Source organism: Pomacea canaliculata, linkage group LG6 (assembly GCF_003073045.1).
Source record: "Pomacea canaliculata isolate SZHN2017 linkage group LG6, ASM307304v1, whole genome shotgun sequence".
NCBI lineage: Eukaryota > Metazoa > Mollusca > Gastropoda > Architaenioglossa > Ampullariidae > Pomacea > Pomacea canaliculata.
The window spans coordinates 26,124,749-26,152,131 of record NC_037595.1 but is presented as its reverse complement, the minus strand read 5'-3'; the positions used below and the strand labels follow the sequence as shown (position 1 = coordinate 26,152,131).

General features: G+C 42.0%; 2 protein-coding genes across 2 annotated transcripts in view; both read right to left on the bottom strand.

Annotated features, from left to right (window-relative positions):
• The window catches only part of LOC112565916 (dynein heavy chain 1, axonemal-like), a 60,863-nt gene extending 49,963 nt beyond the window's left edge, over window positions 1-10,900 (bottom strand). Inside the window, exons 1-12 of the mRNA XM_025241799.1 lie at window positions 10,790-10,900; window positions 9,263-9,432; window positions 8,915-8,987; window positions 8,350-8,428; window positions 6,928-7,016; window positions 6,315-6,607; window positions 5,539-5,700; window positions 4,930-5,185; window positions 3,489-3,646; window positions 2,249-2,469; window positions 1,001-1,168; window positions 339-469 (exon numbers count right to left, since the gene is read on the bottom strand). Coding sequence (XP_025097584.1) covers window positions 339-469; window positions 1,001-1,168; window positions 2,249-2,469; window positions 3,489-3,646; window positions 4,930-5,185; window positions 5,539-5,700; window positions 6,315-6,531 — 1,313 coding nt within the window. The 5' untranslated portion in view covers window positions 6,532-6,607; window positions 6,928-7,016; window positions 8,350-8,428; ... (1 more) ...; window positions 9,263-9,432; window positions 10,790-10,900. The remainder of the gene's footprint in view (window positions 1-338; window positions 470-1,000; window positions 1,169-2,248; window positions 2,470-3,488; window positions 3,647-4,929; window positions 5,186-5,538; window positions 5,701-6,314; window positions 6,608-6,927; window positions 7,017-8,349; window positions 8,429-8,914; window positions 8,988-9,262; window positions 9,433-10,789) is intronic.
• Window positions 10,901-11,517: 617 nt separating this feature from the next.
• LOC112565924 (dynein heavy chain 1, axonemal-like) overlaps window positions 11,518-27,383 on the bottom strand; it is a 60,326-nt gene continuing 44,460 nt past the window's right edge. Inside the window, 23 exon segments of the mRNA XM_025241821.1 lie at window positions 11,518-12,990; window positions 13,505-13,739; window positions 13,893-14,003; window positions 14,417-14,512; window positions 14,659-14,803; window positions 15,100-15,230; window positions 15,711-15,881; window positions 16,905-17,081; window positions 17,310-17,489; window positions 17,690-17,863; window positions 17,976-18,107; window positions 18,395-18,553; window positions 19,617-19,666; window positions 19,669-19,757; window positions 19,943-20,142; window positions 20,347-20,694; window positions 21,165-21,390; window positions 21,876-22,036; window positions 22,420-22,569; window positions 22,790-23,035; window positions 23,236-23,304; window positions 23,306-23,368; window positions 23,540-23,818. Coding sequence (XP_025097606.1) covers window positions 12,869-12,990; window positions 13,505-13,739; window positions 13,893-14,003; window positions 14,417-14,512; window positions 14,659-14,803; window positions 15,100-15,230; window positions 15,711-15,881; window positions 16,905-17,081; window positions 17,310-17,489; window positions 17,690-17,863; window positions 17,976-18,107; window positions 18,395-18,553; window positions 19,617-19,666; window positions 19,669-19,757; window positions 19,943-20,142; window positions 20,347-20,694; window positions 21,165-21,390; window positions 21,876-22,036; window positions 22,420-22,569; window positions 22,790-23,035; window positions 23,236-23,304; window positions 23,306-23,368; window positions 23,540-23,818 — 3,714 coding nt within the window. The 3' untranslated portion in view covers window positions 11,518-12,868.

The following is a 27,383-nucleotide window of genomic DNA, read 5'->3' as shown; positions in this document are numbered from 1 at the left end:
AAATCCATGGCCTTATCTCTCAGATAGCCTATACAAGCGAGGGTTTTCTGTACTAACTAAATCGCTGCGACAGTCGACAAAGGAGACAAAGAACAAGAAAGAAGAGAAAGGAAGGTAAATACAAAAGAAAAGAAGAAAGAAATATGAAACGATAGAGAAGAAAGGACAAAGAACAAATGGAGAAAGATTAATGAAGAAAAGAATAAGGAAGGAGAGATTGAAAAGCAAAACAGAACGATGAAAAAAAAAGAAGAAAAATACGAGAACAAAACAAAGACCAAGATGATCCTACAAAACCAAATCACAGAAAGAACCCATAATGCTCGCATTGCGTTTACTTGAAAGGAGACTTTTTGAGATCATTTCCCCATGTAAAATTCTCGTCCAATTCCATGACACTTTCGCAGGCGTCCACGATGACCTGGGTGAACAAGGTTAGGGAGTCCAGCACCAAGTACCTGAGCGAATCCTGTCAACAGACGCAACCACGTGACATTTTATTTCGTTTTTTACCCGGCTGGGAATGGGACGACAGGAATGTGGTTGCTGAACTTTTTGGTCTCAACACACACCGCAATAGGAAATCGAAGAAGACTTCTTAGTCTTTATTATACTTCCAGGGCTTCTGCTTACGCAAAAAATTGCGTACAGTAAGCATTAATAGTTCGGAGGACCCCTTCAATTTTCGTCAATTGGGTCCCCTTCAAATTTGGGCAAAGAACAGGGACCCCTTAAAAATCTGAAGAAGGGGTCCCTGGGACCCCAAAGAATTTAGCCTTAGCAGAAGCCCTGACTTCTGAAAGTCACCCTTTATGAAACGAAACTCAAGCTGCACAACGCCTCCCAACACAACTCTCGTCTTTAAAAACAAAAAAATTACAGTAAAAAAAATAACGCACGTCATTATCATTTTTTGAAAACCTAAAACAAGAAATTTGTAAACAGCAAAGCACAAAATCAAAAGCATAAATAGTGAACTGTGCTACCCGTAGAATCTAACCTGCATCATGAACTTGACGGTCTCCATATAACGTTTCAATGGAGATAAAGTATAGATATAGTACTTGGTCTCGTGAATGTTGTACCATCCTTTACCCAGATCCATCAGATTAGTACGAATGGCAGTAATTACAGTTCTCAACCAGTTGTCCTTCAGGTATGCACTTACCTGGAAAAGGTCAAGAAAACAAAATAATACGTCGAAATCATACTTTAAAGTGAGAAAATACGCCAGAGTTCTGGGATTATGCGAAACCAGATGGAATGGAAGAGGGCAAGAAAACACAAGGAAAAGATGACCAGATACCTGGGCAAAGATTGAATTAAAAAAAAAAGACTGAAACAGAAGATAAACCAGTGTCAAGACCAGCAAGAGAAAGATCTCAAAACTGAATACTGGAAAACCAATCGCCAAGTGAAGAGGTATGTCAGGCCGAGTAGGGTATATGAGGAAGCGGAGAAGACTGGCCTAAAATTCAGCAGAGGGAAGACTGGAGTGATGAGAATCAAAAACAAGCAGGAACTCTAAATCCAACTTCAGTGAAAGAGCATCTTGGAAACAGACCGCTTCACATATCTGGGGAGCATCGTCAACAAGGATGATGAAGCGGACGATGACATCAAAAGCCGCACCAACGGAAATGCACACCCTGCGTAAACAAGCTGACATCATTGCCAGGTAGGCATTTGACTGGATCTGCAGGGGAAGAGGACAGTTGAGAGGCCAAAGCAAACTTGGAAAAGATCAGTATAGTGAGGTAAAGGATGCCGAAATAACATGAGGGGGCAAGGCTGCCAAAAACCGGGTCCGTTAGAGAGATGTTGTTGCGGCCCTATGCTCCTACATTACTATACGTTCGAGCGACCACGGAGGTCATTACAAGAGAAAAGTTGAAGTGGTTGCCGAACTTAAAATGACGATAGCTTTTGGCGTCGATAGAAAAAAGGGGAAAGGGAGAAGGTGTTTAAGAAACAAAACAAACAAATAAAACAACCTGAAAGAAAGATGTGCACCAGGAAACTGATTCCCACCGTCGCCGTGCTTAACTCAGACGAGTTGAAGTCGCAAGAGTAGACTGCGGAAGTAACAGCCATTCATTCTAAATTATGTAATATTTGAAGGTAACTTATGTTGGGGTCATTCCTGTCAAAACATTTCAAGATAGATGGCGTCACATCTCCTGCTCCCTCGTTTGTATCATACACGGCGGCAGCGAGAATACACTTTCCGAACGAAGTTCGTGTCTACCTGATGTTGCACCTGAGTCTGGCTTAGATCAAAGTCTTCCAACCGTTGGGGCTTTGGCTGAGGCAGGGAGAAGAGCTGCATGCCCCAGCTGACCTTGTTGCACTCCGCTCGTACGGCAGACATGGCCTTGACGCAGCGCGCATGCGGCACCATGGTGTAGTAAAAGATCAGCTTCTCTCGCTGAATCTTAAACGGGTACATTGGCACATCCGGGTGGCGCGCTGTGCGAACGATAGGACGGAGAGAGAGATCGTGTCAACAGGGAGCTAACTGGCAGGAGCACTGCCAGAATGTTAGGCATTGTCTTAGGTGTTAACCAACAGTTACTATCAAGGCATCTAGATAGCAGCCAATCATGCACGCAAACTAGCAAACAAAGACGACGTTTCCTAAACAAAAAAAGCAAGCATACTGCAAATATGATAGCGCGATAGCTGGAGGGTCTTTCATTAAATAGGTCATCGGTTCGAATCTTGAAAGCGTATTGAGCCCTCCTTAGATGGTATAGCAAAATACTGTAAAAATAAACATCTAGTTCTTCTGCCATCACCATAACTAGCCAAGTACACAATCAAACAGCCAAATTAAATCAAAAGTCAAGCGAAATGGCAAGTTCTAGTTACTGACCTTCCGAATCATCTTAATAATTGCTGGTTTCATACAACCGGATACTCAAACTCATGTCTAAAAGCAGTTGTGCGCCGGTTCTAGGAGGTCGCCACATTTTTTTCTCTTTCTCGAAAGACGTAGAAGGTACCATTTGAGAAGAAAGGCAACTCTGTCACGAGATCGATTGTCCGCTCCGCTATTCCAGTTAACTACGCTAAGCTCTTCCTCAATATGGTGACCTCGGTGAACCGCCCGAGAATTTCTAGACGTGATTGTAAGTAGACGATTGTTTCGCAACCCAAAATTTTGAGCTGAAGTGATTCAGAACAGGGGTGGGCAATTAATTTTCCCAAGGGGCCGCATGAGAAATTGGGATGGTTTTAGAGGGCCGGACTAATATAGTTAACTCAGTTTTACCCAATACTGTATAAAAAGTATATATGCTGGCGGGCGGGCCAGCGGGCGGGCCGGTCAGAGACAGGAGGCGGGCCGGCCTTTGCTCAGATCTGATTCAGAACGTCAGTATCCATCATTCAAGTTCTTCTTGCTATTTCGCTTGCCTTTTCATTTCAAGGTGGGGTACACCTGCATAAAAAACGAACAGTATCCTTCTGGGCACTCCACTACCTACTTGAATAGGGAACGGGTATTTCGGGCCGTACGGGCAGGGTGACGTAACCAAAGTGTTCGGGGTAAGCAGTCACCGTGCGGTCAAAGTCGATGCGGTTCATGGCACGCATGAAGTCAATTCTCACCTCGTTCTCCAGACAAATGAGGAACTTCTCCGTCCTGCAAACCACCCAGTCCCCGCACTTGTACTTTTTTAGCAGTATGTCCATAAAGGCGTGTCCCATGCACTATTCCCGATTAAAGTTGTATGTTTAGACTATCGGATCACGCTGATCCCCATTTTCATGGATGTGAACTAGACGGGTCTAAATTGTTTTAAACTATCAACGTAACACCACCACCACCACCACCACCATCATCATTGTTGTCATCATCGTGGTCGTCGTCGTCATCATCATCATCATCATCATCATCATCATTATCAATTTAAGTTCTTCGTTTCACGTTTCAAAACTCAACACACAAAGATTAAACAGCCGCATTAGATGTTATATTCCCGTTACCTAAAGCAAACTCACTTTTCACGCATAAATACGTTTATCCGAAGACAAACCAGGCTATTTTTCTGAAATTTCATGTCAAAACCAATAAAAAGTAGATTACATTAGGCAAAGACAAATCAGGCACTACTCCTGGATATTTTCCGAATTGAGACTGTACCAAAAGATTTCTTTTTGCGTCAGCAAAGTTGATTGGACTGTGAATGACAATAGACATTCACTTGTTTACCTTCGTAAAGGCACACCCATGTGCAAAGCTGTTCTTTTAATGAGCTTAGTTCATCAAAAGATAATTAGTCCTAAACTTTTAGCAAACAGTACTGTTCTTTTCATGAGATACAAGCTTTTTAACATCGCAGTAGATAAAAGCTTTTTCGAAAGATTTCATTTCCGTCACCTCACACAGAAGTAAGCACCTTCTCCTGGCAAAACTTCATTAGTATGGGCTTCCTTCAATGACGTCGGAAATTAGAATTTACACCAGCCCATTAATTATTAGTAATTTAACATGCTATTCTGGACTTCCGTTACTCTCGAATTCCAGCGTCGCTAAGTGTCTCAAAACATGTTAAACTCTACACTCTCTACCTTGATGTAGCAGACACAAGATTTTGTTTCGTGGCACTGGCAAACAGAGCAAAAAATGTCTCCATTTACCGTGAGTAAAAATAGTTGCTCATATGGTTAAAGAAAATTAATAGGGTGCACAACCAATAATTGGTGTGATCACCACCTTTTCACATGTTGCTGAGTTTCAAAGTACACAGAAAGAGGTCAACCGGACTGTACCAGGATACACTATTTTGTACTATTTCTAAATATGATGATATTTTGTGGGCATGTATCTCGAAAACAGGTGAGGTATTCACCCACACTCTGGTACTGAACTTCACTCAGTAATTAGAAAAAATTGTATCTCCACTAGTTTTCTAAATTTCTTACAATCCCTTTTTTTGGATGATGCGAGGTGTGGTCAAGACGAAGTTCTTCATGCGCTCGAAGGACGAGCGCTCCAGTTCGACCACATCGTCCATGGGCATGCAGTCGATGCACAAGTGGTAGCGCAGTTCTGTCTCGCAGTCCAAACGTGCCATGTAGGCATTCGCCACCCGCCGAGCGAATGCCCGCGGGTCTTCGGCCCTAAAGTGCAACTGGATACGGGGCACCCACGTCTGACAGGGCAAGAGAGGGATATTTCCTGTCCCAAAATTAGCAACTTTATTACAACCAGCGGCCAAAATTTTAGATACAAAAACCACATTTTTCACTCTGCTATATCTTTTCTTCCCCTCCCCCCCCCTCTCTCTCTCTCTCACCCACACACACACAAAATGGCGCCAGGCCAAACTCGATGACAACCAACAAAGATCGGTGTAAAAAAAATAAAATAACTAAAATAATGTTTAAACACACTTTTATTGGAACTATGCTAAAAAAGGTAAAATAATTTTGTTCCTTAGGTCTGGAGATTTGCTTTAATACATATAACTGAAAGTATAAAAGTGTGAGGGCACTCTTAGAATGTGGCTGGATGTGAAGAAAGTAACTAACCTCGTTTTATAACTCCGTCGTCCACAACAGAATTGCCATGCTCGTCAACGACCCGTCCAAACTGATCAACACGATGCACGAGGTACAGCATGGTCTCCGGATTGTAATCAAGAACCCCGACATCACACCACATGTACTTCACACGCGATTCTGTCGGCTTTTCTAAAACAAATTGACCAGTTCCATCAAAAGACAATTATTATAAAGACATACAAGCTAAAGCAGAACTTCGAAAAACTAAAATTGTGTTGATTGATGCTTTTCATTATCATTTGAGACTATAAGGGAAGCAAGAAAAACTATACAACTACTGTTCAAATTGTCCCTCAGATAAACTTTCAGGGGCCATAACTGTAAAGCAAAGGTAACATTATCCCAAAGATTAGCGGTAGACTGGAAACATTGAGCCGTCCTAGAATTGGGAGCAGGCTCAGACCTATAGACCTGACTGATGATCTAAACGTCGGCTTCTTGCTTACGTTCCACAACGGCGGATACAGACGGCTTGCTAGGGTTGAAGGTAAAGAAGGTAAAGAATGGAGACAAGATACCATAAGGATAAAGATGCACATCTGGTTCGTAACATGGTCACGAAAGAATGCGTGAATATTATTTCGATACACGTCTCCACTATCGTGTGACTATAATAGGGAACATCGATCTCCAGACCCTGGGATTCGTGTAAAATTGTGGTCTCATTCGGGGAAAAATCTGGAGAAGAGAGGAGGTAGTTGGGGGAAGGAAGAGAACTAAAGACACAAGTGTTCCTTGATTACTTCCAAAGTCTTCGTTTGAAGAGGCAATGAGTGCTCTTGCAGGCACAGGCTTGCGTATCCCATCTTCCAGCCCCAGATCCAGCCATTCTTCCGGCGTTCGGCAGTCTAAGAAATGGTCGTCAAAAATATCGAGTGGCAGGTAGTGCTGGAAAGAAGCCATCTTTGTAGGGTCTAACTCCAGCGCGACGGGGGTATGAAAAACGGGGTGAATAGGCATCAGCTTCTCAGTCAAGATATTGTAGTCCTTCTCCAATATATCCGAGACGTTGAGCTGCAGGTACTCTCGCCTCAATCTGTCACACACACACACACAGATTTAATAGATAACAGGTAAATAGACCCATATACCTGGGCTGTGCATGTGCAGACCGCTTGCTTTGCAAGTGGTTGTTCCATAAGTGGCTGTATGTATGGCGCCAAAATTTACGGAGCAGATGTACTTTGCTGTTGTCTACAAATACTTTTTTTTTTTAAAAGTGCGAACCATTCAATGGGATTTTTAAGTGATACTGGTGTTCAAGAAATAAATGATGGAATATCTAACAGAATCGATAACAGACTTATATGCTGACTGGTTTTTAAACCATTTCTGTGCAAGACAAACACCGCTCACCTTTCTATTGCAAGGATGCGTGGCTGCTCGTTTGGTTTCACCTTCAAGGATAACTGAGCTTTCGGTAAGTATGACTTTGAAGGAAAGTCCTAAAAAAGAAAGTTTCAATTTTATTCACTTAAACCGTTACGCTTTCAAGCAAAGGACACTGGTGTAAGATGGGATTTCTATTAAACAAAAATAAAAATGCAGACACACAAACAAGCAGGCAGGCAGACAGGGTCTCCCCTGTGACTTTAACCCTTCTAATACTTGACCTTGGATCTTACTGAAATTAAAAATAAAGCTTCTTCAAGTTTAAATTAATTATAGGGAACAAAAGCTATACATCCTGTCTGTTTAAACTATCTATTCCTCTTTGTGCATCCGGTTGCACATAAGGCCTCAACCAGAGTCCGCCACCGACGTCGATGGGCTAAAACCCTCTCCAAGTGACCCCATGTCCAGCCCTTTCCCTTCATCTCCCTTTCCACTCTTCTTCTCCAAGTTTCCTTTGGGCGGCCTCGTTTTCTTCGGCCGTCTGGAGTCCATCGCAGGGCGACTCTGGAGAGGTCTGCTTTCTGCTGGTGAGCACATGTCCAATCCATCGCCAACGCCTTCGTTGAACCTGCGTGGTGATGAACTCGGTTTCAGTTTTTCGGTGGAGTTCTTCGTTGGTGATGGTATTTGGCCAGAAGATGTTAAGTATTCGCCTGAGGCATCTGTTTTGGGAAGATGTCAAATCTGTTACTGATGATTTTGGTCATCTTCCATGATTCTGATCCGTAAAGGAGGGTGCTGATCACATTTGACTTGAAGATTCTCAGCTTGATCTTCTGGCTGATGTTTTTTGCCTTCCATGTACTCCTGAGTGAGGCGAAGGCCTGGCTGGCTTTCGCCAGTCGGGCTCGGATTCCCACCTCCGCATCCCCGGTTTTTGACATTTTGGACCCAAGATAGGTGAAACTGTCAACTTCTTCAATCTCTTCTCCATTTAGTTTGATGCTGCCTTGGACTCTGGCGTTCACTCTCATACTTTTCGTTTTCTTTGTGCTGACCTTCAAGCCAAGGTTTCCAGCTGTTTCTAAGAAGGCATTTGATTTTTCCTGCATGTCTTGGTGGCGGTGTGACAGCAGGCAATGTCATCAGCAAAGTCCAAGTCTTCCAGCGTTGTTTTTGCTGTCATTGTCGTGGTCCATCTGATCCCTCTTCTCTCACTATCGGTGGAAGTCTTCATGCTCCAGTCCATGGCCAGGATGAAGAGGAACGGCGATAGAATGCAGCCCTGCTTCATCACAGTACAGACTTTGAAGGGGTCTGTGAGCTCCGTGTCACAGACAACCTGGAATTTGATGTCTGTTTAAACAGTTATCCATAAATTTTAAAAATCGCTTTAAAAAATATGAAAGATAAAATTACAGGGTACCGGCCATGAAAACTCACAGAGGTGGGTGGGAGCACGACCTGTGGCTTCTGTCTACTGATTTCTTCTGTCGTTTCTTTTCTGTCTTGAAGCCATAAGCTAAATTCACAAGAGTACAAGTGCAGGATGTAAGTTACTCGGATATTCGAGAAATGAAATAGAATGACTCATGTAGGATGCTATACAACATGGAATCTATATCATGAACAACATTTATCCCATTGTTTCTACATTTTGTGTCCTCGTGCATTCAGATGAATTCAGCCACACAACTGCAATTACTCATGCCTTATTAAAAACCTGCAGGAATACACTTTAATCCAAAGTGATCCAGCTTTGAAACCTTCATATCACATTACATGCTTGAGTGTTGAATATCTCCCCCTTTTTAAAATAAGGACATGTGTGGTAAAGATTTGAATACACTGATATGTATACACCTTTTAGATTACTAATCACAATCATTATCACCATCGTCCTTACAGTTCATGGTGTTTCTGATTGCACTACCAAATCTTGTACCAACGGATGCAAGCAAACAGTAAAACACTGAAGAGAAGAAGAAAATACAGAAAAGAACGCAACCTTCAGGTGTGTGTTTTTCGGTAGCCACTCTCCAGTTGACTTCCTGCAACTTCGAGGCGCCCGCCTGGACATCCTTTTTCGGAACAGCATAAACATTTACCACTACGTGAGAGTACATGATGTGATATACGATTTGACCGTACATCATAAGGAGAAAGTTTATATAAATGACAGGAACAAATTCTTCAGCTGTCAATCTCGAATGATTTAATATTTGATGATGATGATGATGATGATGATGATGATGATGATTGTTGTTGTTGTTTACCCTAACACAGACACACACGTTTACAGGTTCTAAAAACACACCTGTGAATACGTTAGAGCTCACATTTTCCCATCTCTTACCCGGACGTTGATCTCTCTGCTGGCACTGTTGGTCGCAATGTTGGAGTAAAGGCCATCGAGCGGATACTCGGGGTATCTGTCACCCCGAGGGCTCTCCTTAATGACACTTTGTGTAGACTTTGGGAAGAACGGCCTACTAGAATGTTTGGGCATGGTTCCGTCTTTTATATCTGCATTTATTCGGACAACGAATTGCTGTTTTTCCTTATTTAAGCCAATTACTATTTCCTTTTTTAAGAATTGTCTATTTTCGCAATGCAAACGAATAACCTCTTTTTATAGAAAGGAATTAATTTAACTATTCATATATTATAGAGCCACACCATCACATGCATCTATACAAAATTATTTCAAACCGTTTTTATAGAAACGATTCGATCGTTAATCTTGAAAAATAAATATTAAGGGGTTAGTTAAGTGTAGTCTTTCAGTTGCTTTGTTGTAATGATCAAGTTCATCGACAACCTCAATATGCTGCATTATTACCGCACGCACTTCAGAAAGCGCGTGTAAACAAAATATCACACGAATGGACAATGAAGGGAGAACGCATGTAAAGACTGAGCAAAGCCAGCCGACAGCTTTTTCTGAGAAAGAAAGCAAGCTGCCATTGGGCATAAGAAACACTCTCTGAAAGTATTGTAATAAGATGAGAAATACCTTAAAGTGGGAATGACAGACTAAGAGGGGGAGTGAAAGACATAGAACCAGAGAGGAGAGAAAAAAAATCGGGGTTCTCGCTTGTTTCCAAATTCTAAATAGCGTTTCTTCCTAAAGTCGAAAAAATTTAGAAATGAATAATTAAGCTTTTATTTCATCAGAATCTACTTAAAGAAGATTGATTGCAAAATCAACAGTAGCATTAACTGTTAAATGTATTCTGCTTGTTTATAGAAAACGCATTTGAGTTTATCGAAAATTTTAACGTATAAAAACATCGCCACAGCAGATTGCATTGACTTATTTTACCACAAACTGCTTTCGGAATCTTGCCACGTCTGAACATCTCACATTATTGTATAGCATCCAACAATCAAACAGTTGGCACCTTTCCATTTGTTTCCAATCCATTCACGTCTGCGAAAAGATGGCGCGCGTGTATCTTACAGACCGGAACTCACCCTAAAGGAAAGCCGAGACTGACACCGGCCTTGACCCTGACCGGACCTTCATGACTAGTATGGCGTAGGGCAGAACTTTTTCAAGTGAGACAGCTGATAGATTGAGGAGAATTAGAAATCATTTCAGCTGACAGAACATGCCGGACAGGCAAAAGACTGTTGTAGGAAATGCATTATAGGGAGCCTTTTCTCTGTACCGGGAAAACTGTGGAGAAAAAAAAATTGAAGTGGTCAACACTGTTTCCAACGTTACCGCAGGATGTGCTCTTTGGTGCGGGTTGTAAGAGATATTAGAAAGAATTGCGAAATGTTTGTTACTTAGCTGAGTAGACCACTGAGTTTACTAAAGTTGCAGGAAATCGATGAAAGACTGGGTGCTAGAGATAAAATATTATGCAAAGCGTACCTGTTTATTGGTTCTTGTAGTTGCAGCACAAGTTCAGCTTTAGCAGAGGTTACAGCTGAGGCCGACTTGTAGTGACGCCAAAAACTGTTGAGTAATGACGTCACTGCAAACATGACGTATGACACATGCACGCTTCTGGCGGAACAACTTTGTCACTGTCATTCATCTCATCTTCTGGCCGAGCACCTCTGTCACTGAGTCATCTATCTCATCGCTGCACCGTTGAAGTGCAAAACCTCAATCGTGACCAAATTATCAATGCAGAATAAATGATTAAGTCAGCTCTTTTGAAAGCCAGTGTAACGTGCTGAGATGACCCCACTCACCATCAGATTCATCTGTCAGTTAAGGAATGAGAGGACGGCTGGTTTATTTTATATGAATGTAATGCCGCCTTGCAGTTATTTCGCACTGCTGATAGAAACAATCCAAATGGGAAAACACCGAGGATACCCGCCACCCACCCAGACGTCCAGCCCTGTAAGCAACTGCCACATTCAGCAGATCTGAGCACAAGATGAAACCTGACCCCGCCATCTAACGATCTTTAGTTTACTGTTGACGAGTGATTATTTTAATGCTGTGCCACCGAGCCGCTCAGTGACCAGAGGTCACACCAGCGCCTTGTTGAATGCTTTAAACTAATTCCCAGGGCCAAACTCCATATGTTTTACGTGTTTTAATCACTTATGAAAATGTCACACACCAAATTTCAAAAGATTGCTTTATTTTTTTTCAAGTAACATCAACACTGATCTTTCAATATTTTTCTTGTTTGCCTTTTTGGAAACTTTTTTTTAAATTTATTTATTTACAATGCCACTGAGTATGTTAATCGATCAACCTTCCTGTTTCAGCATATCTTGCAAACGAACAAGTTTTTATCAACTGGGAGATTTATACGATAAACCAAGTCCTTCCTCCAAAAGCAGAACACCACGAGCGACAGACTGTCAGATGACAGCGACGTAGAATGATTATAAAGGAAAAATAAGACGCACAGATTGTGTGTCCCCTTTTGTACAATGCCTGCTGGCAGATGTATATTTCTATAAAACTTTCGTATATAGCATACATAAAAAGATTTCCAAAAGGTGTACATAGAACAACGAAGTCAATTGAATCTACTCTTATGATTACGAACATCAATGTGTACAAAACGATATTGAGCTATGATCATTTATAAACAAAAATAATTAAATAGGACTTTGAAATAAATATTTAGTGTGGCAACGATGATCAAATCGGTCAAATTCACAGCAGTCTTCCTATTTTATGGAAACAATCACAAAAATGACAACAAAAATCCATTCATACGACGATCTGTTTTTACAAGCTATTTGTGAAACGCAAATTCTTCTGCTGATCAGGAAGATAAATATCTAACATGGCTACATTAAAAAGAACCTTAAGAAATTTGTTATTATGTCCTGATAAATAGAAGCTCCTAGAAAAACATCTGTAAAATTATGACACAAAAATTAAAGGGTCCCATGAATTATACATCATACACGTTTAAAACGTACAAATTTTTGCATTCCAGTATAAACAGCATAACAGAAAAAAGAAAAAAATCATAAAGTACTTAGAAACAAGTAGCCGAGTACCGTTAAGTAAGATTTACAAACAAACCCCACAATTTCAGTAAATATATGAGATATATTCCCACATCTTAAAATGATCACAGCAGATTCTTTGGCTGCTTCTTCAAAGTCAGATATTGAACGCTGATCGTGCAAAACAGTTAAAGAGAATACACAATTTGTCCAAAAGCTTGGCGTCACTTCACTGATTTGCTGCCACAATGTCTTTGGCTGAAGCATTTCATCCGTTGAAACTTGAAAAAAAGAGTTCCTGGTACACAACTATGTCAGACGAGCCTGGGCCAAAGGCCCACAAACGAATAAAAAAAAGTAATGTCTTAAAAAAATACATGTAAACTGTCTTATCTTTTTATTACCCTCACAACTACTGTCCAGTCTAGGAATCTCATTAAGTAATAATGTGAGTAAGATGACAAACGATTTCCTCATCCGCATCTATTTTTAGCCAAAGAGAAGTAATTCCTATCACCACGCCTCAGTAGTTAAGAGCGCACAACATCGCCACGCCCCTCTGAATCCAGTGTTGCTGAGGTTTGTCGCTGGGTATCTCGACGGCGAAGACAAAGTTTGTGGAGTGACCGGTTGTTGACAGAGTTCCTGTAACAAAACCATAAGTGGTCTGCGATATCTGTGTCAATCAAACGCAAATGTGTTAGACAAACATGAAATCAACTCTGGACAATCCCGTTTCTTGTTCATTCGTCAAGTAAACGTAATCTTTCCTTTGTGCATCTGTGCTGGATAACTAACAGAGCATAGGACTATCATTAGTTTGTGAAAACAAAAACGCTGTAGTTTTTAAATGAGCTTTTCTAAGGGAAAATAAGCACAAACGCATGATGTGGGTTGAGCTCATTTTTAACTAATGAAATCACTGAACGCCACAGCCAGTGGGAGGCCTCTGTGCGTGTGCTAATGACGCGAGCATATTGCATGAAATTATATCTTTATACCTTCCCAAATTCCAGATGAAAACTGTGATGTTCAAGTCTTAGAACGCGAAGTGAACCTAAATTATCACTCCGGCTACGGGATACAGAAAAACACGTTTCTTCCGACTCGTTTAAAACTAATTTTGCACGTAGCCTGTAAACAATAAAGAAAATCTCACCGGCTCTTGTGAGTGTCTTGTATACAGGGCATTCGTAGATTCCTGACACGGGGACTTTTCGGTTTGCAGCAGGTATCAGCCATAGGACCGGCATATCCGTGAACAGCTCCTTTGGACGGGACTCGGTCAGCATGTTGTTGGCGAAATCCCAGCGAGCGCCTTCGGCAAAAAGGCCCCGGATGTAGCAGCCATCTTCTGGTGCTACTTTCAGCTCCTGGTAAGCCTCTTGCACTACCTAAAACGTTAGAAATCAGCATCAGCTTAGAATTTATGGATTCGGATGCACTGTGTTACACGGCATGAGCCAGATCATTTTAACAAAAGGCAAAAACAAAAAACGTTTGTTCTGTTTCATCAAGTTCCCATTAATATTGTCATTTTTACTGACCTTAAAATCGAAGCTGATAGTGTCAATAGAGATGACTTTCTTGCGAGCATAGTTTTGGAGTGTGCCAGTCAAAAAAGCTTGCGGAAAGAAGAATCCAGAAATCCAAAAGACCTGGCGAAAAGTTTACAACCATATTTTAAAACATATAAACTAACAAAACGCACAAAACAGAACTCGGCACACATCAAACTGGATACAAAGTAGATTTCAGGGGTTCGGTGAGTCGGTCTCAGGGGTTCGGCAGAGCCTCCGCCACGGAGGTCAAGACACACCCGCAATTCGTGATGACACTAAAGGAGGGTTCGGTGAATGTGCAGATGCAACTTGTGGGTTCGGTACCTCAAAAAAGGTTTAGAACCACTGTGCTAGACACTAAACACTCACGCAAGTAAACACAAGATGCTTAACGTACGCACGAAAACATACACACACTCCGGCGTGTACATTTATCAAGTAGTGAACAAAACAATGAAAATACTTAAAATGACGAAGATATAATTCAGCTAAAGAAGAAGAAAACTTACGCTTGGGATTCCAGTGTCTATCCACTCTTGGATAAACGCCACGCGCTGAATCAAGTCTATGACCCATGACGCCAGGGGTTTCAGTGATGGATATGCCTAGACACCAAGAAAAGGTTCTATATTTAACTGGATCAAGCATTTGACAATGGCTATTTCCTTTCTTCCCAAACTTTCTTCCCTTCAAAAAAATTCTTTTGGGTTAAGGCTGGTTTCTAAAACAAACAAAAGAGTGCGTCTCTTACTTTTCCAGACCACATAACCGGTACAGTGTTGTTATATAGGCTGGTGGCCATATTCTCCAGTTCCTGTGACATAACTACAAGGCCTTTCAGTGCCTTCAGCAAATCCTGCATAGACTGATGAATCACTCCCAACAAACGGTTGTACCTGAAGAAAGCAAAATAAGCCAGTACTGGAAAAGTAATCCACGGTGTACAACCGGGGCAGCAATCAAGCAAAAAACAAAACGCGGCAACACAATACAACGAAGGCTAAAGTGTGACATGCTTCAATAGTGTGTGACTCCCAACCCAACTTTTATGATTATCATCAATATTTAACAACAATTATTCTCTGACTACTCGTTGCTCTGCAAATATGCAGGTATAAAGGATGCAAACGTACCCAAAGGATATTGTGTAGATTTTATAAAGGCACTATTTAGGGACGAATACCCGGCTCACCTGATGACTTCTTGCACTAAAACAGTGTTCATGGACTGTTCATAAAGAACAGGGTATTTCTCCATCACATGACTGACAGAGACTGGCTTGGGTACTTGGCCAAGGATAGAGTGAGCTGTCTCTTCCATTACCTGAAGAATGAAATACAGTTGACATTTGAGAAACGTCCTGCTCTTTCCCTCCTAGCAACAGGACTTACAAGTTATTAAGCTTGTGTAAGAAATCAATGCCACGAAGCACTTTGGTAGCTTCTTCGCGACTTCATGAAATAATCGTTAATATGAGTCAATAATTACTACATGTGTAACTATATATATATACACACAGTTTCTCCATTCACTTCTCTTTTTATTTCAAACCTATCTATTCTTTGTGCAGTAGTCTAGCATTTTAACATCCTCTTCAGGGTGAGTGTATATTCTGCTTCTCCTACCCCACTGCTAAATAAAAAAGCATTGTCATTGTATTTCTTCTTTTTTCTCCTCTTCAACATCGTCCAGAACACCTTTCTTAAAGAAAAAAATCTACGAAAACGTGTCAGACATATAAGTGCGCTCATGCAATCACCGACACACGTGCTGCACGCAAGCAATTCTTCACACGCGACTCACCTCCTCACGTGACTTGCCGCTACCGCTGGCTGTTTTGGGCTGAAGTTGCAGCAAACCACCCAGCATTTCTAGAGTCTCGTTCTGAGCGAAGGTAATGTTGGCGTTGTCATGCAGACCGAAGATCTCGGGGGTGTCGTTGATGGGCAAACTTCTCACATAGGCAACATAGCCCTGTGCACAAAATCACACCCTCCTCCCTTAGGCAAAGCAACATTTTTGTGAACATTCACAAACTGATGACACATCAAACACTTTAGAAAAAACTGTTATGAATTTTTATAAAGGCGCACCGTTGCATCCACTCTTCCCTCAACTTTTCCTTTGCTTCGTGATGCTGGCATGTCCGCATAAAAAAGCATGCACTTACCGAATGAGAAAAATAAAAAGTCATTACTTATCGTGGATTTTTTTTGCAAATAAAATATTCAATCTTCTTTACCGTGACTAAGAAAGCGTTCCATCGATTTACAAACTTGTTCCTAATGAAGAAAAACGATTATTTCACTTCTGATCCATAAAGGGGTGGGAGAACTTACTTCATCAAGCAGTCACCTTAGGCGCCATAGCATTACACGTCGATAATTGATTCATGTAAAGATAATGGCCTAACTGGCAGAGTTTTATTAAGATAATGGCAGCATTGACAGGCTTTTGTGAAGATAATGGCCGAATTGACAGGTTTTTGGGAAGATAATGGCCGAATTGACAGGTTTTTGTGAAGATAATGGCCGAATTGACAGGTTTTTGTGAAGATAATGGCCGAATTGACAGGTTTTTGTGAAGATAATGGCCGAAATGGCAGGATTTCGTGAAGATAATGGCCAAAGAATGCTCCATTGTGGAGCAAGAAGTTGCTGGTTCAAGGCCTGTGGGAGGAAACCCCACCCAGACACGTAGCAGCTGTTCACGACAAACAGGTACCCGATTTGTCAAAAAGGTAACGATATCAGAATGAGAGAGAGGGGCCTGCATTCCGCATGCCGTGAAGTAAAAACGGTGGACCACTTTCATTCACTTACATACGGCCACTAAGCTACTCAACCTTTTTGTTCTTGTTTTTTTTATGGAAAAATTGATAAATATGTGTGTATAAGGCAAATATTAATAAGGATTTCTCTTTCTTTGTTTTCTCTTTAATGCTTAAGAATTGCACGCCACTGATATGTATGTTGATGTCGGCAAACTGGCGCTTACGTTATGGTCCTGTGAGGGAGGAATCTGGTGATAGATGCCACTTGGGCTGTAGTTGTACTCCTCACTGAGTACTTCTGGCTTGTAGTAGTCGCTCAGGATGTTCATCAAGCAACGCCGATCCCAGTCGTCGGTCACACGACCACCGTAGTTGATGTGGCCTGCAGTGTATTTCAGCACCTGGACAAGAATGTGTCTTTAGCAAACCAGCTGCGAGCCTGAAGAATTAACCACTTACACAACCTCATATACGTTCGCGCTAGAATAATTTTTTTAAAAATAATTCCAAACAACAGCTGTTTGATCTGCGACCTAACGAGAAAGTTAGTAGGCAATAAAATTACTGTACGAATCAGACAAAGCATGCAAGCAGCAGCATTAGGTACTCATTTTGACACAAGTACCTACCTTGTAAGGAATGTCTTCGTATTCAAGCAGGAACATTTTGAGTTGACTTATGCAAATACGCAGGTCGCCGTCTGTGAACTCGTAAGGAATGTTGAAACCCAGGGCACCAAACTTTCGTCGCTCGATCAGCACTCCATGGAATAAGCACAGTGACAACAACAGGTGCTTGAAGGGAGCACTCTGGAGATACAGCGAACTTTATTGTAAAAACTCAGCAAATTAAGACATGCAGAAAATATCAACCACTAAAACCTATACTAATAAGGCTAATGTTTCTTCAAACACCGAAATTGCATGAAAGACCATGTATTTCTTTAATGTGGCCTATAAAAAAAAAAAAAAGTATTTCCTTCTATGAAGAAGCAGACGAGGATGCTGACCTTTTCGGCACAAGATGAGAGGAAATCGTCGTTGAAGCCGATGTAGGATCGAAGCAGATTAGCTTTGATGCCTTTCGGGGGCTCAACCGTCATCTTGGAACCGTTCTGCAGGATGAAGACTGGAAACTTGGCACTGGGCATGCTCGTCAGCCACAACCGGAAGTCGCGGTGAACCTGCGCCACGTAAGGAAAGGCATGCAAAAATGAATGCAGAACAGATCTTAACGTCTATGCACAGTTAACATGTGTAATTTATATCAAAGAAAAATGACAGATGTAGTGTTACCTTGTCAGGGTCAATCTGCTCCACCAGCCGCTCGAGGGACGGCATCCAGCTGGGGGCCAGATGACAGTTCTGGAAAAACACCCACTTGCCTCTCTCCATAGCTGACCGCATCAGTTGTTCTGCCAGGGGGCCCTGCGAGTAAAAGGTACTTGAAGAAATTACAAAAAGTGCTTGAAATGAAAGCATAGTAGTTCACCTTTAGTGGTAAGACGTTCTTTAAAATTAAGTAATTAAAAGTGCTTAAAATAAACTGATAAAACAAGCTTGAAATGAAGTAATAAATGTTTAAATGCTCCTAACAGTAGACAATAACATCTGTAGCAGGAACTCTTGATGTGAACGTACAGTGAAAATAATCAAGACCGGCAACAAGTGTAAGATGAAGAACAAAGAGGTTAAAAACTGTGATAAACAGTTACCTGTCCCTGTCCCAAGGAAATTGCAGTCAGTTTCTTAGAGAACCTCATTTCTTCTGCAAATTTATAGAGATCAGCAGCAGGATCCGTACCCGTGGACAGGACGAAAATAAGTGGAGTTGTAGGAGAAGAATCCTTAAATACAGCTGTCAAATCTGAAGTCTGGGATAAAAAATTAAGAACATGTCAGTTTCAACTGTCAGTTTTACCTACTATGAATTTTGTTACAATGCACAAAATGACAAACAATATATTCATGAAGCAGACGAACTCACAAGAATTAAGTACCTATACTTCATCATTTTATTGCCCCCAAAATCTTCTACGACAAAGCAAGGCAAACAAATGACCAAAAAAATTTAAAAGCATGATTAAATAATGCATTGCCCCAAATTAAATCCGAAATGTTTTAGTCTATCATTAATGGCGGTTATTTTCATGTGCTCTGTCACCTGCACTCTACAGCGCCTTTCAGACGAGACAATTTAAAATCAAAACTTCTTTAGAAATTATAGATATAATTTAAACAAAATAATAGAGAAACAAAAAAATAAATAAACACAATACAAAACGATTCCTAATTTTCCAACCCAAATGGTTTCTTCCATTTCAAAAGTATTCAATTCTCTCATCCAAATCTCCACCTTTTCACTTCTAACATGTATATATATCACGTGAAAAAGTAACAAAGTTTCCTTCGTCTTGTAGTTATATCCAATCCAAAAGTAAACCTCAAACAGTTAAATCAAAGGTAACTCCAAAGGTAAATCCAGAAGTAAATCATAAGAAAATTCACAAGAAAATCCAAATAAATCCAAAAGTAAATCCCAAGTTCACAGAGTTCAATGTTACAAACACAACAAGTCTGGTACTTCAAGTCGGTTCAGGACTGTCTGGTCATTGGACAACACAAGTTCCGTCAAGACTGGTTACAAAGCATAGCCGTCCCTCCGGACGCACTGACAACACCAAGAAGACTGTGTCAAGAAAACCAATCAACACACCACACACCCACACACTATCACCCTCTTCCTTTGTAACAGTACGTCCCCGTATGCGCGCACGCCTCAGACTGTTGACACAACAGCAGTGATAGCTGTCACCACCTCACCCGCAACAATTACTTTTACTAATTAAAAAAAAACATTTTAAAAAATACATCTCAGCAGGTTTGTGACATGCTCATAAAAACTTCACTACAAATGAAGGATAATAAACAGATTACCTGAGGCTCAATGAAGCGTTGTCCTAGATTGTCCGAGACGTAGTCCTGGCATTCGTGATCTTGTCTAGACGCAATCCTTTCAGCACCAGCATCTTCTGGAACTGGTCCAGAGCTGTGTTCCATTGGCCTGGCAGATCTTCTCTGTAATGTCGGTTGAAAAAACTTAAGTTAGAAAAATTTTATTTGCAAAAGTCTTTTACTTCTAAGATTCCGCAAATACTTTTAATGATTTTATGAAAACTGGATTTTCCTAAACAAGCCAAAAGATACCTAGACCACAGTATGATGGTATTGAAAACATTAAAAACAATTATAGCACTTAATACCTGTGTGGATCGGCGCCGTCAAAAATTGCTTTAAAACCTTTTAGATGGTTTTTGAAATCGTCCACAAATGGTGCATATTTTTCGAGTGCTCCTAGGGTTAGGATTTCATTCCACGATCTTTCTGAAATCCATTCTGGGGCCGGATTGTCTAGTTCCTTGGGTTTGTGAGTTCCTCCCGCCACTAAATGGCGCCATTCATCCTGTAATTTGTAAGATGCCACATCATAAAATGATCGTGTTCCAGGGATGTAAAACAAACAAACAAAATAAAAAAAGGTCTGACCTGTGAGATTTTCATCAAAATACAAATCTTGAGCGTGAGCAATCAACCAGTTTTATTTAAACGAAGAACGATCAGAAACAGTGTGCTGAAACCATGAGCTTAAAATCAAAAAAAAACTTACCATGTTAATGATCCCTTTGTGCATGTTGATTCTCACACACAAGAGGAAGGCGAAGAGGAGTTTGTGCTTCTCGAAAAGGGAGCGGCAGACATTGCTGTACAGGCTGAAGGTGAAGTAGTTGTTGATGTTGACGATTCGCTGAGGAATGTTGTCGGCACGCTCGGCGTTGGAGATGCTACCGAGAAAGATGCCGATGAACCACTCCAGCGAGTACTGGTACATTGGGTCGATGTTGGCCATGTCAGCCACGCAGAAGAACAGGATCTGCGTGTTGACGGCGACTGGGATGTACTGGCTGCGAGTCACATCGATGTCCTTTTCCGTCTGCTCCGCCACAAGCACCTTGGCCTGAGGTGTGCACGTGCGAAAAGGAAACATATCTACGTATAAAACAGCTTCTGTTTCAAAGTAATCTTTGATAGAATATACATCTTTTGTATCTTTCCCTCTTATCTCTTTTTCTAATTCATTCTCTAATCCTTTTCTGTATTCCTCTTACCCATCCGAGTGGTTACAGCAGTGAGTCTAGAGGGGTGCACAGAAAACTTTCTATAGCTGACTGCTGACTCCTTGAGGGGGTTGGGAAGAAGGAACTGCAGTGAAGAGGATATTTAAAGGTACCACAACCAATCAAAAGCTGGACCCGAGAAAAGTGCGGTGTTTAAATACTTCACTTTCCAGCGACATAAAATTAAAGGATGACCTTGACCTGTCTAACCCTTCCCTCTACATCCACTAGCTTAATAATGTTGTTTCATGATATCCATTGATAGCTGGTGATATTACAATCTGGAAAGAATCACGGAAATACATCATACCTTGATTTCCAGCGACTTGATTTTTGAGGCTTCCAGCGTTTGGATCAGATCAATGTCGTCCACAGGGCTGCCCTCAGAGGAGCTAAGACGAAACAGGATTCTGTCCTCAATTTCTTTCAGTTCCTGTTTCATCTTGGCGTTGCTGACGATGAGCTGGTTTTTAGCCTCCTCTAGGTCTGGTCTCTCCTCTGCTACTACGATACCCAGCAGCTGGTCCTCCAGGCCACTATAGTAGGAAGCAAAACATTTAACACCTGCAGGCTTGGTCGTCTGTGCAAGTCAGCTGACTGATCTGTGTCAATAAAGTCTGAAGTGGTAATACACTGTCAGTTTTCGTGTAAGAAACCATAATATATTTTCTAAACTGCTTCAAAAAATGGCGTATTCATAAAAGTGTAGCTACGAAAGTAAAGATAAATGGTCTAGAGACTTTAAGGACAGTGTATGTGGTCCACTGTGTCTAAGGCATGGCAGAAGGCAGAACCTATTCTGTCTTTCCGCTGTCTTTACTATACCTCCTACCCAGCCCACAGAGCAGCTGCTGGGTAGGCAGGGGGAATTTTCTAGCCAGAGATCGAAGTAATTCTTAAACCAGGAAGCTTCTGATCTCAGTCAAGTGCACTAACCACTAAACTACTTTGCCTTCCAATGGCTACAAAGCGATTCTCAAAATATTTTGTCTATCCTCGGACAAAAGTTGTGTCATTTCACCTGGGTGACAGTGTGAAGTTGACTAGAGTGACCTTGGTGGACACCTCAGGTGTGTAGTGCGGGTTGGGCAGCTTTGTGGTCATATAGAATTTGAAGTCATTGTGGTAGGGAATCACAGCATCACCAAGCTTAATCACCAAGCTGCCCTGCTGCTTGTATGTCTGTGGAAATCAAATTTAGAACAACGTTAATGATATCCAAATCTGATACTTTGATTATGAAATCTATTCCTCTTAATGCTAATAAATAGTACAACTGATTGTGAATGGTTACTTCCATACACTTATATGGGCAAAAATCTCTTCTGCAGTTTCAGTTGATGCTTGATGAGGTGCATCTATACATTTTAATCTTACCTACTTAAGATGACTAGTTTTACTTCAAAGTATTTGTAGACTTTCTGGGGTGCCACAGCATTCCACTCTTAGAAGACTGGCATTCTTCTCTAGACAGCATTATTTGTCCATTTGAAAGAAAGTATTATTTAGAAAGTATACCTGCTTTGGAATACCTGCAGTCTTATCTGCTTTTTGTCACTACTTGCCTGTCTAAGCAGGATGGGTTCCAGTGCTGGATCCAGCTCAGTGCCGATGTTCTCAAGAAGACATGGTTTGCCAAAACGCACAGCATTTTCCAAGCTGCGCAGGAAGTCTTTATCTGAGAGCTTGATGATGTCTAGTCCATTATCTCGTTCCTGTATCATATTAGTGTATTCTTTATCATCACCATAGAAGGCATTCTTACACAATACGACTATCCAATGCTATTAAAAATATAAATGCAATTCTTCTATGACAACATATATGCTAATTGCCGAAGGATATCACAGACCACTAAGTCCATTGGCTTCAATGTAGAAAGACTGTAAAAAAAAAAAATGCCCTTTTAGGCTCTTGTTTCTAGTCTGGACCTACCAAGTTTTTGATCCACTTATTGGCCTGTCCTTGTGGATCAATAAACAATGACCAACGCCTTGAAAACTGCACAATGACACCATTTTCAACAGACAGGTTGTCTTTGGGAAGCCCTGCAATTTGCCAGCTGCGGATTTTAACAGGGTCACTCATGGCACCAACAAGACTTGGATCTTCTGTCTTGGGAACTTTGTACTGATCAAGTTGGCCGACCCATTCTTGGGTCATAGTCTGTCGATACTTCCCCTGAAGCATAAAACTATTCCTAAATTTTTCAAATGACAGATAAATAATCAATAATCAACATTTTACAACAACAAAAATAATAGAAAAGTGCATAAACAACACATTCAATGTTTTTGGAATGTGTTGATTTCCCTCCCTGAAAATGTAAAGAACACTCTGCCCTAGTGTTAGCCGACAGAAATCACTGAAAAAGCGCTTACTGTGAAGGGGCCAAGATAGGCAATGTTGGCAGATGATATCAGCACATCACCAATGATATTGTCAATAATCTGTTTCAAGTTTATCCACAGACTCTATCCACCTGTCTTTCTCGTCAGCCAAACCACCAATCAACTGCAAATAACAAAGAATCAAATGAGTCTTTCATTCTTGTTTTGTTTTTTTTTCTTTCTTTTCTATGGTTCATGCAACTTGTATGATGTTTACAATTTGGAATGCAACAGAGAAAGAATTATGAACCTGAAATTAAATGAAGGAAAACACTGTTTTACAAGAAATGAACACCTTGTCTGCACGGACGAGCCTGGCTTCACACTCCTGGGTCTTTGTCTGCAACTCTTCCTTTTTGCGCATGCAGTCATCATACTTGGCCTGCAGCGTGGCAATGCCTTCCTCCACTTCCTGCAGTCTATTCTTGGCAGCATCTAGGATGCGCTGAGTTTCGGCAAGGTCTTCCTGTGCCTGCTTCAGTGCTGCACGCTTAGGTGCCACACCCCTGGCCACAAAGTGGTACTTGTGCATGGCTCTCACCCACTGGCAGATAGAAGTACAAGCCTTGGAGACCTGCACAGATTATGAAGCAGAGAAAGCACATCAGACTACTTTAAAACTGTTGTTGAATAAACTGCTCTATTTCAGAGCTTACCACAAACCACCACCAGCCACTCACTCCCAGAAAAAAAGAATCAACCATGGATTAAAATATTTTTCAAGGTTAATTTTCTGAAATTCTGTTTGTAGGTGGAGAGTATATTTATGGACAGCCAGCCACAAATCTGTTATATGTAACGAATAATATAAACATGAGTGAGAAGCCTGCTAAATACTGCCTGCAAGTAAGAGCCACCTTATGTATGTTATTTTATGCTACATCTACACAATGACCTAAGAGACATTCATTATCATGTTACTCTCCCCCTGTTGGATCACCACCTTGCCGCGGTCGGGGGGCTTGCGTGTCTCTCTGATGACCCTTTGAAGATATGCCGACAGGGTTAGCATCAGCTCCTAGCAGGGTCACCACAGTCGGACAGGTCGAAGGTGGTAGAGACCAGCACAAGAGATCAGGTCCATGATAGTGTGAAGTCGGAGGTGGTAACCGCAAGGCGCACCCTGAAACCACACCACACGCAAAACTGCCTATGCCACTTTCCTGAAGACAGTATTGATAGAAATGGTGCTCGCCCTGTGAAGATCCGCCAGGCAGGTGCAGTGCCAGGGCTCCGTGCCTCAAAGGAGCCCACCCTCCAGCTACTGAGGTCCCTTCAACTCGTCTGTGGAGCCAGGGGACGAGGAAGGAAAGCGACTGGCCAGAAGTACCAGCAAAACCAAGGACAACCCAAATCAACATCATACATTGGAACGCAGAAGGGTTGCCAACAAGAAGATAGAAACTGGAACAGTTCCTGTACCAAACAGCATTAACATCTGCTGTATACAGGAAACCCATTTACAAAAAGAAAAGCCCTTCAAGGATCAGAGGGTACCAGACATTTAGGAGTGATCGTCATGGGGAGAAAGAAAAGGTGGAGTGTTTGACCTTAGTCAGAAACAACATGAATGCAAGCGAAACGAAAAGATACATGGACGAGGCAGAATACAATAGAAGTCAAGGTCACATCACAACAGCGTCCTCCATGTCATCAACTACTACTGCCCAGTGAAAGATGCTGTCCTTGACACTATCCAGGTTCCAGACAGCGCGTTCTCATCGCGGGAGACTTTAAACAGCCAGTCCAAGTTGGGGATACAACATCCTTGACAAGCGAGGAGAAGATATCGAAACTTGGCAAGACGAGAACCATCTAATCCTGTCAACGACCCACAGATCCATCAACCTTCTACTCGCGCCGCTGGCACACAACAACAAACCAGACTGATCTGGCTCTCTGCACAGACGAATCCACAAGAATTTGAGCAGAACAGTCTTAGACCAGCTGGGAGGAAGTGACCATCGCCCAGTACTCCTACCATCACAGGAAGTACGACACCTGAACCCCCGCAGCACGCCAGATGGAATCATAGAAAGGCACAGTGGGGGCTGTTTAGAATACGAAACAAATGAGCTTTCACGAAAGACATCAAGGTGGAAGGACTCTTAAACATCAACACGTCGCAAAGATTTCAATGCAGTATCATCAAGGCAGCTCAAAGAAACTATCCCACGAGGGGTGCGAAAGGACTCACTCGCCTACTGGACGCAGAACTTCAGAGAGCTCACGATGACCTGAAAAAGCCAGAGGAAGAAGCAGAAACAACCCCAATCAAGAAAAAACATCAAAGCTGCAAGAAAAAATGCCATGCTAAGAAAAAAGTAAGAGTTGCAAGAGAGAAGCTGGAGAGAAAAGACAGCAGGGCTGATATGGAGAGAGACACCACCAAGCTGTGGAGGCTGACCAAGGCACTAAATGATGAGGGTAGCAGGGACAGAAGATCACCCTTGAAGAAGATGGACAGACACTGACAGTAAGGCAGCAGCAATGCATTTGCGCAAGCATATGCAAAGGCGAGCAGCATCACCATCCCACCGCATCTGCAAAAGAATTCAGAAAAGAAGAGAAAGAAAGGAAAACAATGGTAAATGTCCATGAGTCGATGCGCTGCAAGATATATCACCATCCAAGAACTGAAGAATGCCATCCAATATCAGCTGAAGGTGAAGGGAAATCTCCAGGTCCAGACAACATAACGAATGAGATGCTCACAACACCTTAGGCAGCACACCCTCACTAAACTACTGGACATTTCAACCTTAGCTGGAGAGAAGGCCAGGTACCCTCAGTGCTGGAGAAGCCAGGATGATCCTGTTTGAAAAAGGAAGAACAGTCACGAATTCTGAGCTACTATACCTCCCCCAGCCTGATAAAAAAAAAGCTTGCGTTTCTGTAAAACATAGAGGCATCATCAATCAGCGCCTGCAGTGGTACCTGGAATCTGAAAGCATCATCATGCCAGAACAAAGGCTTCAGAAGATACAGAAGCACCGAAGATCAGACAACGACCTAGCGCAGGTCATAGAGGATGCTTTCCAAAGCCAGAAGTCACCTAGCGGTCTTCATTGATTGCAGAAGGCTTTCGACAAGGTCTGGAAGGATGGATCCTGGGTCAAGCTCCGGAAGCAACATCAGCGAGCAGCATGTCGGTGGATCCAAGGTCTACTTGCACAACCGAAGAGCAGGGTGCTTGTAGACGAACTTGTGGCCGTAAGGTGCTGCTAACGACACGGAGTACAAAGGGGGAGTACTCTCGCCGACCTTGTTCATACTCTTCATCGACGACCTGGTACCAGAGCTTCCAAGGGGAGTAGCAGCCTGTATGCATGATGACCTGGTCCATATGGTGCTCAGAAGAGTATGCAACAACAGCAACCTACAGGAATTGCTAGTTGCAGCTACAAAGTGGGCAGCCGTGGCGATAAAATGGTGCGTTTACCATCACCGTTACAGAGAAAAAATTTATCTTTCCGGAACAAGCCAAGCTGGCAGACTAAAGTTGGGACCTCACTACAACTGAAGAAGCAGAGTACTGGGAGTCATTTGAAAGATTGACTGGAAAAACATCAACGCAGAAGCAAAGCCAGAAGAAAGCGTGAACACATCATGAGAAGCTGGCGGCACACTGGGGCCGGAAGAAAGATCGCAGACGTGTACGCCAAGGTATGGAAGACACACTTGAACGGATCAACACTGGTATGAAGCAGCCATCACAGCCTTCAGCTTTGGACAAGGTGCAGAACAAGGCACTGAGAGTACATTAAGAGGTCCCATGGAGTCTAGACGCCAATAGACAATGGGAGCAGATAATCAGGCATACCCATTAAAAAAGGAAGAAAGCATCGTGCAGGCCAGCGAATGCCTGCAAGTGATAGACCGATGATTGATGCCAGACAGAAACACTTGTTCGGGAAGGCTTGAAATGATCCAGCTTTGTGCGAGAGGACGCAGGCATAACAGAAATAACAAGACAGAAGCTCTGACAGGTTCCAGACGTGACTCTCTGAACTGACGATCCCCTCCTTGGAATATCAGAACAGGCACATAATCTGAAAAGTTTCTCCTAAACAAAGGATGAGCATTCGACGTGAGAAGATGAGTCCGTGACGCTAGACTGCTAGTAAAATAGTTATCAC